Here is a 16,208-nt window from a genome sequence, read left to right on the forward strand (position 1 = left end):
GTTCCAGAAAACATAGATGCCAAAAAACTTGAGGATGGGATATTACACTTAAGACATTTGGATTTAAATCCTGTTCAACTGGGTGTCCTCTGACAATACATTATTTCAGCCTAACCTACAGCACAGGGCTGTTGTTCGCAGAGTAAAACAGGACCTCTTCATGAAGGCCAGGCCGAGATCCTTTGAAAAAGCATGGGACAGAAATATGAAACTATGTTAAGTTATTCTAACGGGAACAGAGGCACACAGCCAGGATGGTCACCACTTCCAAACAAATGGCAATTTATCTTGAAGGAGTATTTTCGGTTACAACTGAATGGGGAAATGAATTCAAGTATGTTAAAGCAAAATCTCTTCCTCAAACGCTAGGCTGGCTCAGTCCAGAGAGACTCCTACAGGAATACTGTATAGGAAGAGCAATTTCCCAGTCATTTTTCTTCTAGGCAAACCCAAAAGGCATCAACGCGAGGATCCATAGCAGCAGAAAATTGTGTTGAGAAAAAAACACACCAAAATAAAATGATCTGCATGGAGATTATCACAAGCGCAACCCAACCTCACAAGCAATCCTTTGTCTGCTTCCAACCGGATCCCATGGCGCAGAGAGAGAAACTATTTCGGTTGTTTTTGCTTCAACTGATCATGCTGTTCCAGCGGGACAGGGATTTTCCAAGTACTCTAAATGAACTTCCAGGTTGCCATATGCCAGGCGCAGAACATTCAAGACCTTTTCTTGGATGAGCTGAACTTGTTCTGCGGGGCAGTAGTCATCTAAGCTAGATCTGCAATAATAAAAAAGGAGGGATTGCATGGCACAGTGTTGTCGTTTAATCATCCCATTCTCATCGGTCTCTTTTCCAAGTCAGAATTTCAACGCTCGCACTAACGTTCCTTGCTCCCCAAGGTGACTTGGACCATAACCCCAACACATGGTTTTCTGGGCGTGCACCCCAGTGAACTCTGTGGCCCATACTTCTGGGCACACATGCAGTAAGATTGCACATTTGGGAACCAACGATCATTACAAAAGAATAGGGCCCTGCGGGGCTTGACATCTTTCGGCAGGGCCTGCAAGACAGAGCTGTTCCACCAGGCCTTTGGCCAAGGCACAGTCTGACCCCCCTCCTTCTGTGATCCTCATAGAACTCTAGCCCAATGGTTGCCATTAATTTGATTCTGAATTGATTTGATTCTGAATTGATTTTAGAATGTATTTCAATTAATTGATTGTGATTTTATGTAAACTGTGCTATTTTTACTGTTGTTAGCCGCTCTGAGCCCGGCTTTGGCTGGGGAGGGCGGGCTATAAATAAATTATTATTATTATTATTATTATTATTATTATTATTATTAGGGGCTGGACTGAGGAGGAATGGTGAGGACTGCCCCCCTTCTCCCAAACCCTCCTGAGGAGGACAGTACAGTGGTACCTCGGGTTAAGTACTTAATTTGTTCCAGAGGTCCGTTCTTAACCTGAAACTGTTCTTAACCTGAAGCACCACTTTAGCTAATGGGGCCTCCTGCTGCCGCTGCGCCACCAGAGCACAATTTCAGTTCTCATCTGGAAGCAAAGTTCTTAACCCGAGGTACTATTTCTGGGTTAACTGAGTCTCTAACCTGAAGCGTATGTAACCCGAGGTACCACTGTATAGATTTAGAAGAGTGGTTTGCAGAAGGACATAGTTCAGAGGCGGCAGAGGGGAGAAGCTGGGAAATATTGGGAGAGAGGCAGCAAGCAGCAGCAGGGGAGAGACAGTTGAAAAGACTCAGTGTCTTTGGAAAGCATTCCTGACCCCCCCTCTCCCAGAACCAGGCAGGCGTTGAAGGTGATAGAGCAGAAAGCTCAGAGGCAGAAAACTCAGCTTAGCCGATGCAGGGATGACAAAGAAGAGAAGTTATGGAGGGGCTTTACTCAGAGCAACCACCATTATTCAGGGAAGTCGACCTTCCTTCGTCTCTCTCTGTGAATGCTAACAAATTATGTGGTAGGGACTTTTATTGTTTCTCTGCTTCTTGGCTGCTACCGTGGGAGGGATCAGATTCCCTGAAGCTTGACAATTATGGGACCTGACACAACTCATTCTTTGAAATTGAATTGAAATACTTTATTGTCCCTTGTACAACTTGTATACAGTGAGATTACACAAGCACCCCCCACTCGGCTCTCTTAGTCTTAATTCCCCTCGTTTACTGACGCACACCCACCAAACCTGAAAGTCAGTTGCCCTGTTGTTATCTTTTCCTTCAGCAGCCTAACAGCCCACGGATAGAAGCTGTTCTTTACCCTGTTGGTGCGACTAATCCTGCTTCTATATCTTCTGCCTGAGGGCAGGAGATCAAGAAAGTGCCGGCCAGGGTGTGAATCATCCTTGAGAATTTTCCTCACTCTCTTGAGGCACCGTTCTTCCACTATTTCATCTAGCGGATCCACAGGACAGCCCATAATATCTTGTGCTGTATTCACCACCCTCTGTAGGCATTTCCTATCAGATGATGTCAAACCAGCATACCACACCATGATGCAGTATGAAAGGACTAATAGCAAACTAAGATTCTAATAGCAAACTACTCCAGTGGGCGAGGGTCAACAGGATTCGGGCCAAAACAGTACCCCCACCATATCTTACCGGGCTATCGTCACTAGCGTGGGCTTCGGCAAGTTCCTCAAGAGACGTTCGACAGCCTGCACCAGACTCTCAATTTCTTGCTCTGTGCTGACGTGGTGAGGAAGTTCGGAGTAATCGCACGTGAGCCCAGCCTGGTGCACCTGAAAAGTGGATTGCACAAAGGGGCTCAGCGCAGTTCTCTGAGCTGGCCTGTGGCACTAGTTCTGATACCAACGCAAACGGAAGACTTGGTTTGCTAATTCGGGCAAAGGGGCTGCATGCCCAGGCAGTGTGGTATAGTGGTTAGCGTGTCGGACTAGGATCTGGGAGATTAGGGGTGAAATCCCCACTTGGCCACAAAGCTCACTGGGCCAGTCGCTGCCTCTTAGCTTAACCTACCTCACAGGGTTGGTGTGTGAGGTTAAATAAAGAGGAGAAGAACTGTATATGCCACCTAGAGCTCATTGTGGAGAAAAGGGTGGGGTAAAAATGCAATAAATGAACGAATGAAACACAGTTCAAAGTGTTGGTGCTGACCTTTAAAGCCCTAAATGGCCTCGGTCCAGTATATCTGAAGGAGCATCTCCACCCCAATCGTTCAGCCTGGACACTGAGGTCCAGCACCGAGGGCCTTCTGGCGGTTCCCTCGCTGCGAGAAGCCAAGTTACAGGGAACCAAGCAGAGGGCCTTCTCGGTAGTGGCACCTACCCTGTGGAACGCCCTCCCACCAGATGTCAAAGAGAACAACTACTACCAGACTTTTAGAAGGCATCTGAAGGCAGCCCTGTTTAGGGAAGCTTTTAATGTTTGACGCATTACTGTATTTTAATATTTTGTTGGAAGCTGCCCAGAGTGACTGGGGGAGCCCAGCCAGATGGGCGGGATATAAATAATAATAACAATAACAATAACAACAACAACAACAATAATAATAATAATATATTATTATTATTAACAAAAAAGCTAAGATTTTCAGGTTGGGGCCCCTATCTGGTTCCATGGGCCCAAAGTACAGCCCTGAAATTTGATAAAACAGACTTACCATTTCATAATCGGGCGTTTCCATTCGATTTTTCAAACTATGCACAAGCTGGACTAGAAGTTTCATCCTGTGATAACAAAACACACATGCATCATATTCTGCAAATGTTATGAACGAGACTAAGAATGAGCCATTATACAAATGAAGGTCGTTCGATTTCAGGGGTATTTCCACCCCCAGAATCTGGATAACTATTGCTAAATTCACCCATATATCTGTGTCAAGAACCAGGCAACAGCACACACACAAAAATTACTCAAGCACAATAATGTAATTTCAGTGGGTGTAAAATTGTTGTTTAGAATTATGCTGTGCCCGCTGACATCTTGCAGCTGAATATGTGAACTACACCAAAAAAGCACTGCATTCTCCAAGAATGTCAAGTCCAGGTTCAACCCCCTGCAATGCAGGGATCTTTTGCCCAACGTGGGGCTCAAACTCACAACCCCGAGATTAAGAGTCTCCTGCTCTCCTGCCTTCTTCGCCTGCAGTGAAGCTTCCTCTCCCTCTCTAGCCCAACCTCCCGAGGTGCACCTGAAAGATCAGCTCTGGAGGTTTGGGGTTCCCTCTGGAGCAGATTTTGTGGGGTGCGCCATGCTGAAGGTTTTATGATCTCCGGATCATAAATCACTGGGTCCAGCAACACGTTTGCTTGAGCGGTTGTTTTAAAACAGCCCAGAACCAGCAGAGTAACACAGCTCCTTATCTTGGAAGCGAATTAAGGATCGGTGGCACACAAGAGGCAATAAGAACACTCCTGGAAGCGATAAATCTCAGCCAAGTAGTTGTTTAAGCCGGTCATAAAATGCCTAAGTTACAATATATAGCAGGGGTGTCCAACTTCCAAGAGCCTGCAATCTACTCCCACTATAAAATGATCTACTCATTGGATTGACCAGAGTTGAGTTGTTGAGGTTGTTGAGCTTTTTTTAGGGGGAGAGAACAGAGTTGTTGTGCTTCCTCCCCCCCCCCCTTTGGGGGGGTGTCCGTCGCTCAAGATCACCAGGACCAACCATGGACAGCCTGCGATTGACCGGTAGAACGATACTGACCAGTTGGACAGGCCTGATACTCCATTCCAAAAGAGTAAAGGGGAGCTTAAAGCCCATGTAAGAGTCTCTGTGTGAGTGCCTGGAGGCGGTTGGAGGATGGATGGCGGCTAACAGATTGAGGTTGAATCCTGACAAGACAGAAGTACTGTTTTTGGGGGACAGGGGGCGGGTGGGTGTGGGGGATTCCCTGGTCCTGAATGGGGTAACTGTGCCCCTGAAGGACCAGGTGCGCAGCCTGGGAGTCATTTTGGACTCACAGCTGTCCATGGAGGCACATGTCAATTCTGTATCCAGGGCAGCTGTCTACCAACTCCACCGGGTGCGCAGGCTGAGACCCTACCTGCCCGCGGACTGTCTCGCCAGAGTGGTGCATGCTCTGGTTATCTCCCGCTTGGACTACTGCAATGCGCTCTACGTGGGGCTACCTTTGAAGATGACCCGGAAACTGCAATTAATCCAGAATGAGGCAGCTAGACTGGTGACTGGGAGTGGCCGCTGGGACCACATAACACCGGTTCTGAGAGATCTGCATTGGCTCCTAGTACGTTTCTGAGCACAATTCAAAGTGTTGGTGCTGACCTTTAAAGCCCTAGACGGCCTCGGTCCAGTATATCTGAAGGAGTGTCTCCACCCCCATCGTTCAGCCTGGACACCTCTCTGTGTCTCTTGTAGGAACTGTGCACGTCCAAAGATAAGTTCCCCCAGCTAGCGCCCACTATAATAGACTCAACGACCAGCCAAAACTCTTGACTCTTCTTTCCGTTCATGCTGATTCTGGAAACGAATGCCTCTCAGTCATTCTCCCCCAACCTGCCAGCAGAACGCCAACCTGTGCCTACTCAGAGGTAAGCCCCATTGAATTCAATGGGGTTTACTCCCTGTTAAGTGGCGTCGGGCCTTGCTCACTGTGTGAGCCAACTTGCGGGACTGGCTGAAAAGATGGGGTAGAAATGCCTATGTAAGTTGTGTCCTAACATCTTATCCCACTAGATAGCTATCATGTTTTGTGGACAGACTGCCCTTTGAGCCTTTTTCAGACTGGCAACCCATCTTTTAACTCTGATCTGCGACCGGGGGAGCCCTGGCAGCTTTAAAAAGTTCTTATTTAACCTTCTCCATTCATCTGCCAACCCAAAGAGAAGCGACTCTCTTCGCTCCCTTACCCAGGACTTGAAGCCCATCTCTGCAGGTTCTCCTCCGTGTCATCGTCGCACAGGTCAGCAAAAGCTGCTTCAAGGTCTTCCAGCTGGTGGACGCGATTCTCAACGCAGTCTAGCAAGTCCTCCTTTAAATATAAAAACAGAACAACATTGGGTGACAGAGACTCTTCACTGGCGACTCAACTTCAGCGCCAGTTTGATGGTTCAGAAAAGTGTTATCTTGTTTGGATCTGGTGTAAATTTATGCTGGCTTGTATTTTGCCACCTTCTTATGGGCAGGATTGCTCCCCTAGTTACCAACCACCTGCCAGGGGTGAAGTGATAACTGGCTTCCCTGGTGCGGAAATTGAAAATGAAATCAGAAATTAAATTATTGAGGGGTGGGGCCGCGAGGGGCCTATAAATGCTCCTGAAACGGGAATGCCCTCAAATAAACGACTACCCAATTGAACATAAACCTTACACAAATAAATAAAAATGCCTCAAAATCCAAAGCAATTCGGGAGAGAAATTGCCTTGCGCGTGCGGGAATTAAAAAGGCGCCTCTTTATCTGTTTCCCCTTGGCAAACGGACTTTGGCAGATTAAACTCACAGCCACGGCAAAACTGTGAAAACTGAATAAACATTTTGCGAGGAAAACGTTTCATAGGCCCCGCTTCACAGCCGTCAGCTTGGCATAATCGCAGCCCAAGTTTGCCAAGTAATTTCCCCTCCTGTCTTTCTCAAACACGCAGTTTATAAACTGAGGTAAAACGATACAAACTGCCTTTCACCCCTCCTCCTCCTTGAATGCATTGGATAGAACCATACATAGAATCACAGAATGACAGAACTGGAAGGGAACATGAGGTTCATGTAGTCCAGTGGTTCTCAAGCTGTGGGTTCCCAGATGTTATTGGACTACAACTCCCATCATCCCTGAGCTCTGGCCTTGCTAGCTAGGGGTGATGGGAGTTGTAGTTCAACAACATCTGGGGACCCACAGGTTGAGAAAGGCTGAGTTCAACCGCCTGCAATGTGGGAATCTTGCTCAAATCCACAACCCTGAGATTCAGAGTCTCTACCCACTGAGCTATCGCCGGCCCATACCTCTGACAAATTGCTGTTAGGCTTCTTAAAACTGTACAGTTCTTGTAAGATTTTGTATTCCTCCTATTTAAAAAAGGAAAGGAAAGGGGGAAAAACAAGAGCGGGGGGATTATTCATAGAACCATTCTGCTGTTATTGCTGTAATGTGAAGAGCAGTTTTGCCTTTAGCACCTTCCTTTCACACCTTAAACATTTCTACGTCCCGAAGAGAAAGCACAACCATCAAGCAAGTGAAACTCTTTTGGCTAACGTCTGCTTCCCAGATATGAAGCGAATATTAAGACAGCGTGGCACTAAGGATTTCTTTAAGCAGCTGCTGCTACAAATCTCTACATATGGTACAAACAAGATGAGATATAGTCTTTCAAACACCATTATCTATTTTCTGCTTGTTTTTCTTCCCGGCTGTATTTCGCCTGCCAGTTCACCCATGCTTTTCCAGGAGCTGTGGTTTAAACCACCGAGCCTCTCAGGCTTGCCAATCAGAAGGTCGGCAGTTCGAATCCTTGCGACGGGGTGAGCTCCCGTCGCTCTGTCCCAGCTCCTGCCAACCTAGCAGTTCAAAAGCATGCTGGTGGAAGTAGATAATTAGGTATTGCTGTGGTGGGAAGGTAAACGGCGTTTCCGTGCACTCTGGTTTCTGTCAAGGTGTCCCATTGTAGCAAAAGCAGTTTAGTCATGCTGGCCACATGACCTGGAAAGCTGTCTGCGGACAAACGCCAGCTCCCTCGGCCTGAAAAGTGAGATGAGTGCTGCACCCCGTAGTCAAATTTGACTGGACTTAACCGTCCAGGGGTCCTTTACCTTTTCCCAGGAGTCTTATCTGAGCATTCATTGAATCATGAGTTGGAAGCGACCCTGAGGAGGATCTCGTCCAACTCCCTGCAGTGCAGGAATTGTTACAAGACTGTAAACTGTGAGGGAGGGAAGCATCTTTTGGTCTCACCCAGACCATCCCACTGTCCTTAGCTTTAACCCCACCCACTCTAGGTTCTAAATCACCGCATTTTTCTCTCTATAAGACGCACCTGATCACAAGACGCCCCTAGTTTTTGGAGGAGGAAAACAAGAAAAAAAATATTCTGAATTTCAGAAGCCAGAACAGCAAGAGGGATCGCTACGCAGTGAAAGCAGCAACCCCTCTTGCTGTTCTGGCTTCTGGGATAGCTGCGCAGCCTGCATTCGCTCCATAAGACACACACACATTTCCCCTTACTTTTTAGGAGGGAAAAAGTGAGTCTTATAGAGCAAAAAATACGGTATATATAGTCGTACTTTGATTCTTGAACGCCTTGCGACTCGAACATTTTGGCTCCCGAACGCCGCAAACCTGGAAGCAAGTGCTCTGGTTTGTGAACGTTTTTCGGAAACCAAACGTCCGACGCAGCTTCTGCTTGAGTGCAGGAAGCTCCTGCAGCCAATCGGAAGCTGCGTCTTGGTTTTTGAACAGTATCAGGAGTCAAACGGACTCCTGGAAAGGATTAAGTTTGAGAACCAAGGTACCACTGTACGAGCAAGGATGGCTGAGGAGAGGAGCCAAGAAGCAAGAGACAAGGGTTGGGTGACGTTCAGCTTTTGAAGTCGCGATGCATCACCAGATGAACCTAGCAATCCGGCGATACAGTACAATGTTGAAGCAAGCTGCCTTGGCCCAACCCATGGGAAACTGCTGCAGCTCTCTCTCCCGACCCCCCCATCACAGTGAGCCCTATGTCTCCGTTGAGGGGCAGGCATCTGCGGACCCCTGAACAGATAAGTTTAAAGGAGCCCCCATCCCGCAAGCCAGAAGCGATCGGGCGGCTGTGTTTCACTAGAGGGAGCCCTGCGAACGGAACAGGTCAGGCTCCATCTGCAGGGACCCCTTCATCTTTTTTGGGGGGGGGGAGCGGGTGAATGGGATGTCTTTTTCTCCTGGAAGAAAGAGGCAACTCGTCCGCCCCCTGTACTGGCTAAGGCGGAGGAAGCCCTGCAAATGGAGCCCCTCCAAAATACTCTACTGTTGCCCCCCTCGGCGGTCACCCCCGAACACACTTCAGGAGGGTTTTAGGGGGGTTACTTTCCCCCTCCCCCTTCTGCTGACGTTCAGGACTTCTGCAAACTCAGGCGTCTCCCAGAGTTTGCCAACCCGCCCCTCTTGCGTACTGCTTTGCCCCCACAATTAGTGGTACCTGAGCAGCAAAAATAAGGTAAAGGTTAAGGTTAAGGTTAAGGTAAAGGGGCCCCTGACCATTAGATCCAGTCATGGCCGACTCTGGGGTTGCGGGTTCATCTCGCTTTATTGGCCAAGGGAGCCGGCGTACAGCTTCCAGGTCATGTGGCCAGCATGACTAAGCTGCTTCTGGCGAGCCAGAGCAGCGCACGGAAATGCCGTTTACCTTCCCACCGGAGCGGTACCTATTTATCTACTTGACGTGCTTTCGAACTGCTAGGTTGGCAGGAGCAGGGACCGAACAACGGGAGCTCACCCCGTCGCAGGGATTCGAACCGCCGACCTTCTGATCTGATCGGCAAGTCCTAGGCTCTGTGGTTTAACCCACAGCACCACCCGCGTCCCAGCAAAAATAAGAGGGAACCATAATTGAACACTGGGTGCTTTTAAAGGTATTTCCTCCATCGTTCTAACAAGGTTAATTGACCAAAGGCTGCAGTCTGGTAGTTTTACCTGTGTGTACATTTCTTTGAAAGGGTTCTTGACAGAAAAGAAATCCAAGTCAATATCGAGAACATAAGCAGAGCCCTTCTGTATCGCTTGGAGGATGTCTTCAAGGAGCTCTGGCACTGGGTGGCCATCCTTTCGACCCGGGAGGCTGTCTGTTGTCTCCCGCACAGGGGTTCTGTTTTTGAATCCTCCAGCCTCTTCGACTGCGCAGCTGTGGGCGAGGGGAGGAACGTCCTTCGACGAAGAGGCTGCCGAGGCGTTTGCTGCATCGCCCCCACTCAACCTGAGCTTCTTAGCAGAAGGCACAGCTCGGCTTTCCTCCCGGGTGCCGGCAGCTTCCAAAGGATCCACGAGGCAGACGCTGAGCTGCAAAGACTTCTCGCCTTCTAGCTGGCCGGCAGGGACGTACAGACCGTCGGAAAGGAAGTAATCGTCTGGGCAAGTAACCCTGGAATAGCGACGACAGCGATTCTTAGCAAGGATGAGGATGCAAGAATGCGAGAAATACTTTGCTAGAACAGCGGGCCCCATGTACACTAGCATTCCCTTTCCCAAAGTAGCCAAAATACTGTGAAATTGCTTCAAGATGTTTCACAGGAAGCAATTCATAAATGGAATTCAATAAACAAGTGAAATAATAATAATAATAATAATAATAATAATAATAATAAAATAATAAAAATAAAAAACAGGTCTGGAATGTGCCCGAGAATGAAATTATTTCCATACATAACCCTTCCATACATAACCCAACTCCCATCTCTTGCGGGGGTGCAATTAGTGCCAGCACCGTCCGTTAAGAGTTTGGGTGTAATCTTCGACACCTCCCTTTCAATGGAGGTGCAGATTGCAGCTATAACAAAGGCGGCATTTTTTCATCTCCGCCAAGCTAAGCAGTTGGCTCCTTAGCTCTCTCGCCCTGACCTAGCCACTGTGATCCACGCGACGGTCACCTCCAGACTGGATTATTGTAACTCGCTTTACATGGGGCTGCCCTTGAGACTGACCCAGAAACTCCAGCGGGTGCAGAATGCCGCGGCGAGACTCCTTACAGGGTCCTCGCTGCGATATCACATTCACCCGGTGCTATACCAGCTGTACTGGCTCCCGGTGGAGTACAGGATCAGGTTTAAGGTGCTGGTTTTAACCTTTAAAGCCCTATACGGCCTAGGACCCTTGTACCTACGGGACCGCCTCTCCTGGTATGTCCCACGGAGGAACTTACGATCTTCAAACAAAAAAATCTTGGAGGTCCCAGGCCACAGAGAGGTTAGGCTGGCCTCAACCAGAGCCAGGGCTTTTTCGGCTGTGGCTCTGATCTGGTGGAACACTCCGTCACAAGACACTAGGGCCCTGCAGGACTTGACATCTTTCCACAGGGCCTGCAAGACAGAGCTGTTCCACCAAGCCTTTGGCCAGGGCACAGCCTGACTCCCTCCTTTGGCAATCTTCACAGAACTCCACCTGACTCCCTCCCAATGGTTGCCATCAATTTGATTTGAATTAATTTAGAATTAAATGATTTTAGAATGTTGTATTATTTTATTGTTGTTAGCCACCCTGAGCCTGGCTTTGGCTGGGGAGGGCGGGATATAAATAAAAAATTATTATTATTATTATTATTATTATTCCAATGGCACAGCAATAAACTGCTGGCACATTTACAAAGCTAAGCAGGGTCCGGTATGGCTTCAAATTGGATGGGAGACCGCGTGCAGAGATTCCCACATCCCTGCCAATTCTATAATAATTCTATAATTCCATACCAGCAGTGAAGGCTGATCTGGTGGGGCAAATGGGGCACTGCCCCATCACACTCAGTCGGCCCTCAGCCAGTTCCCAACTCCCTGACTTCCAAACTTCTTGCAACCAAATCAGAGTGCGGATCTGCCTGTCACTGGCTCTAACGCGAGGCCATTAAGATGGAACCACATATCAGCAGCCTCTGTATCTAACACAGCTTTAGAGAGGCGCCGGCAATAGTTACCTTATGGTCGTCGTGGAGGTGTCTTTACCTACTAAGAAACGATGGGTGCCTTCTTCAATTTGCTGAGCCCAAGGCGGGTGCAGCCACAGGACGTGCGAAAAGTGCCCAGCATAGACGGCAGGCATAATCCAGTTTTCAATGCTTAGCTCACTGCAAGAGGGGGAGAAAGATGGATTGAGAAAGCTGCTGCTTTTTGAAAAGGTTGCGTACAAATGCCGTTGTAATAAAGGTGAGACACAGCCTGTGTTAAGAAGTGAACATTACTTAGAATGCTTCCTTATATAATTTTTATTAAGCTTTCAATTTTACCTTTCAAAATAAACATTTTCCAAACTTTAAAATATCCAATGACTTCCCTTCTCCTCCTCTCTCAGCCGCCATGCTCACTGGGTGAGCTTGTTCTCATGTTATATTTCCTGCCCCACCAAGACAAAAGCATCCCAAAGTTCAGGAAGCAGCTGGACAACACTCCGGCTCCCATGCAAAATGAAAACCGCATCTCCTCAAGGAGATGGATTGTGCGATCCTACCTGAACAGAGATTCTTTATCGAACACTGTATCCGCAGGCATGTTCACGGGTATAAGGAGGTCTGGATGAGAATCCAAATGGACAAAGCAGATGTCACTGGCAGGAAGATGCTTCGAACCGATGGCTCGGTAGATGAAAGGAAGAACCTGGAACAACAGGAATAGAAGCATCTGCAGGAAAGCAAGACTGGGGTGCAGAGTTATTGCAAAACACCCAGACGTTGTCGTTCTGCAAGCATGCAGAAAATTCTATTTGGCTTTCTTTTTAAAAAAAGGATAGCTGGAACTTGTGGCTAACTCATTTGCCTTTATCGCAACCACAGAGTTACTCAAAAGGCATTTTCCACAAGTTTAACAGCTCTTATTTCTAGGTAAGGCTGGCACTGCAGTAATAACCACAATTTACATGCCACCCATCTGACTGGGTTGCTCAAGCACCAGACCTCTTAATGGACCTAATGCTTAGGATTGCTATAGGGGCAGAAAGGGCCCTATGGGGATAGTCTCTGCAACAGAACCGCTAACACATTTACACAGCTAAGCAGAGTCAGGTATGGTTTCACACTGGATGGGGGCCCGTGTGTTGAGATTTTCTGCATTGAGGCGAGCTGGACTCCATGACCCTCCTGGTCCCTTCCAACTCTACCATCCTGTGATTTTATGGACTCCATAGTGCACCGCATGCAGGATTATTCAACCCCCGGCACGCAGGATTGTCTCCACGTAGAGCTTGCCTGTCAGTACAAATAACTAGATGGACCAAAAATTTATACGCGGGACGGCATAGGTGTAGCCAATGTTTTTGTTGGGGGGCAGTCCTGGGGGGGGGGGGACAGAACTTGTTAGCTTTATATTTTGTTACTGATTTTTCGGAGGCGGGAGCTCCCTTGACTCTTCCCGATTAATTGCGCCTCTTCAGATCGCACCATCAGCAGTGAAAGCTACGCATCGGATTTCCCCTTTCGCCCGCTGACCGCTTACTTCGTGATGATCCTCCACCACCCAGACAGGCAGCGCCGCGTACGCACGGAGGAGTCCGGCGGTCCCGCCGCCGCCGCGCTCCGCAGCCCCGCCGTCGCTGCTCATTGCTTGAGCGGCACCGAACGTTCAGGCGCGCAGGATTCCGAAAGCGAACGCGAAGACTTTCGCAACGTTCGGGCCTCCGAACTCCGGCAAGCGCGACGTTCCAAAGGCCGAACTCCGGCGACCGCGGCGTTCCAAAGCGAGAGGGAGGGAGAGCGCGCGCGCGCGGGGCGGGGGGGGACACATCTCGACGTGACATGCGCGAGCATGGCGGGAAAGGGAGGAGGAGCAGAGTCCACCGGCGTCGCAAGCAACCCCGATAGCGAGAGCATTGGCCGGCCGGGAAAAATCTCCAGGATGCTCTCGCCAGTCCGTGCACAGGACCATCCACCGCGTCCCCAACCAGCCGAGTTTCCTCCCCTGGTCGCCAGCAGGCATCTCTTCGAAACTGCCTTTCCGGCTTCGCTTTTGCTCCTCCTCTTAACTTTTCTCTTCCGGTGCGCGTGGTTTCCCACAATTTCCCCCCCACCCGTCTAGATCTGGGCTGCTCAGCCGGTGCCTGAAGTCTTGGAGCGAGGAAGCGACTATTTCCAGGTAAGTCTCACGCTTTTGTTTGCAAAGAAGAGACATGCATATCAGGGGCGGACTCAAACGGGGGGCGGCGGCAGGGCGAAGCAGCTCCCCTAAATCAATAAAAGTCAATAAAAATACATAGCTAACGGAGGTTCTACCCTCCCCGCGCAACAAAAGGCCAGCACCTTCCCCCACCCCCAACAAAAACCCTGGCTGCGCCCCTGATGGATATGCGGTGCTCTCGGATCTCGGCTGCGGTCTACCTGCTTTCTGCTTGGAAAGAGGCGACCCATGCGTTTCATAGACGGGTTTCTTTTCTTGCTCCCTGGAATGCTTTAGGAATAGAGCCGCTCAGCTCATAGTTAAGGATTTTGGTCCTGCTCATCCCCTCCCCTGCTGCGGATTGAGGCCAGAAGCAAATTCAGACGTGCATGGGGGTGACCCGTAAACTACAACTAATCCAGAATGTGGCAGCTAGACTGGTGACTGCTGAGACCACATAACGCCCGTCTTGAAAGACCTACATTGGCTCCCAGTACGCTTCCGAGCACAATTCAAAGTGTTGGTGTTGACCTTTAAAGCCCTACCTGAAGGAGCGTCTCCACCCCCATCGTTCTGCCCGGACGCTGAGGTCCAGCGGCGAGTGCCTTCTGGCGGTTCCCTCACTGCGAGAAGCAAAGCTACAGGGAACCAGGCAGAGGGCCTTCTTGGTAGTGGCGCCCGCCTTGTGGAAAGCCCTCCCATCAGATGTCAAAGAGATAAACAACTACCTGACATTTAGAAGACATCTGAAGGCAGCCCTGTTTAGGGAAGTTTTTAATGTGTGACATTTTAATGTATTCTTAATCTTTGTTGGAAGCCGCACAGAGTGGCTGGGGAAACCCAGCCAGATGGGCAGGGTACAAATAATAAATTATTATTATTATTATTATTAATTTATCTGAAATAACTGGGAATGAAAAGCCCTTCCCTGGGAAGTTGACGCGGAATGATGGCGCTGTGGTGAGAATTCTTTGGGACATCCATGGTGCACAGTCTTTTAATTTCCCTTTTTGGTTTCTTTTCAGAGATAGACAATGTCTTTCCATTCCGGGCGAGGGGGCTGCCCCCGCAGCCGAGGAGGAGCCGCGGCGCGAACTTCGACTCCGACTTTCCGCCCCCAGAATTTGAGGCAGCTCCACCCTCAGCAGCAGCCTTCAGCTCAGTATCAGTACGACCAGCCGACGGTGACCACGGCGGCTTACGCAAGCCCTCCCACCACAAGCTACATGCCTTCCAGGCCCGATTTTGTCCCGTACCCGCCGCCCATGCCCCCGTCGCCGCAGAGCGCCATCTCCCAGTGTCCCCTGAGGCCGCCTTTCACGGGCCACCAGGTCAAGCAGACCTTCCCTCTCCCTCCTTGCTTTCCGCCGACTCCGCCCCCCGCCCCCAGTCCCGGAAACCCTTCCGTTTCGACCAGTGCGGCGGGACAGAACGCGTTTCCTTACATGATGCCTCCTCCGTCGGTTCCACATCCTCTGCCGCCTCCGATTATGCCTCAGCCGATTAATTACCAGCCCATGTACTCCCCTTCCTACTCGCAGCAGTCCTTCCCCCCTCCGAATTTCAACAGCTACCCACACAATGCAAACTCTTACCAGGGTGGCGGCAACAATGCCAACAGTGGCGGCAGCAACAACAACAGTGGCAATTTCCGCAACCCTAGTCAGTATCCGATCGAGAAGTCCCAGCCTGAACGGAGGTCTCCGGAGCGAAGTAAACACTATGAGGAGCATCGCCACCGGGACCACGGGCACGGGGAGAGGCACCGCTCCACCAATCACGGCGATCGGCGGGATCGAGGGAGGAGCCCTGACAGGCGGCGGCAAGAAAGCAGTCGGCACCGGTCGGATTACGTCAGGGGGCGGACGCCCCCCCGTCCCAGAAGTTATGAATGGTACAGGTCAGCCAGTTGGACTCTTGCCAGGAGGCCAGGTTTGGTAGGGTGTGTTCGGCCGTGGAGGCAATTCTTTCGACGGGAAACGGTTGGCCCGTAGTTGCGAGCCGAGCTTTGTTGCTTAGCCGAAATTGCACTCCAGGTTCCCCGTCAAGTCCCAACATTCACTTCCGGCACACCCCTCTCGTTTGCATATAGAGAAGGGTTCCAAAAATTATTCTCATGAGCAAGAAGAGTTGTCTGTCTATAGCAGGGGTGCCCAACCTTTTTTCAAAGAGGGCCAGATTTGATGAAGTGAATGTGCGTGAGGGCTGACCAAAGTTGTCAAGCTTTTTTCAGGATTGAATTTGTTGAGCTTTTGTTAGGGTTAGGCTGGGAGGCCGAATTAGGCCCCCAGAATGGACTTTGGACATTCCTGATCTATAGGTTTACTCATGGTTTGTATTGTATTACGCAGTCCAGCTGGTGTATTATTCGGTTGGAAATCGGAAGTCAAGAGATTGCCTTCCCTTTAGAAAAATAATAATAGTCATGCTTCCAGCCAGTGCTTT

The 16,208-nt window shown here is 49.6% G+C and overlaps 2 protein-coding genes across 3 annotated transcripts in view; one reads left to right on the top strand and one right to left on the bottom strand.

The window, feature by feature from the left end:
- Positions 1-211: 211 nt before the first annotated feature.
- On the bottom strand, positions 212-13,352 carry LOC308481981 (UPF0489 protein C5orf22 homolog). The gene is made up of 9 exons (XM_081014892.1): positions 13,107-13,352; positions 12,127-12,272; positions 11,597-11,746; positions 9,613-10,057; positions 6,951-7,013; positions 5,864-5,985; positions 3,649-3,715; positions 2,628-2,767; positions 212-782 (listed from the first exon to the last, which is right to left on the bottom strand). Exons 1-9 carry the CDS (start codon positions 13,209-13,211, stop codon positions 641-643), a joined length of 1,380 nt encoding a protein of 459 aa, XP_080871018.1. The 5' UTR covers positions 13,212-13,352; the 3' UTR covers positions 212-640.
- A 280-nt stretch (positions 13,353-13,632) lies between these two features.
- DROSHA (drosha ribonuclease III) overlaps positions 13,633-16,208 on the top strand; it is an 87,276-nt gene continuing 84,700 nt past the window's right edge. Inside the window, exons 1-2 of one of the 2 annotated variants that reach the window (XM_081014625.1) lie at positions 13,633-13,742; positions 14,789-15,663. In XM_081014625.1, the coding sequence (XP_080870751.1) occupies positions 14,798-15,663 (866 nt within the window). In that variant the 5' untranslated portion in view covers positions 13,633-13,742; positions 14,789-14,797. The remainder of the gene's footprint in view (positions 13,743-14,788; positions 15,664-16,208) is intronic. The other variant, XM_081014626.1, reaches the window with a different exon arrangement.

This window comes from Podarcis pityusensis (assembly GCF_964106645.2).
Source record: "Podarcis pityusensis genome assembly, chromosome: 7".
In the NCBI taxonomy this organism is placed as follows: Eukaryota; Metazoa; Chordata; class Lepidosauria; order Squamata; family Lacertidae; genus Podarcis; species Podarcis pityusensis.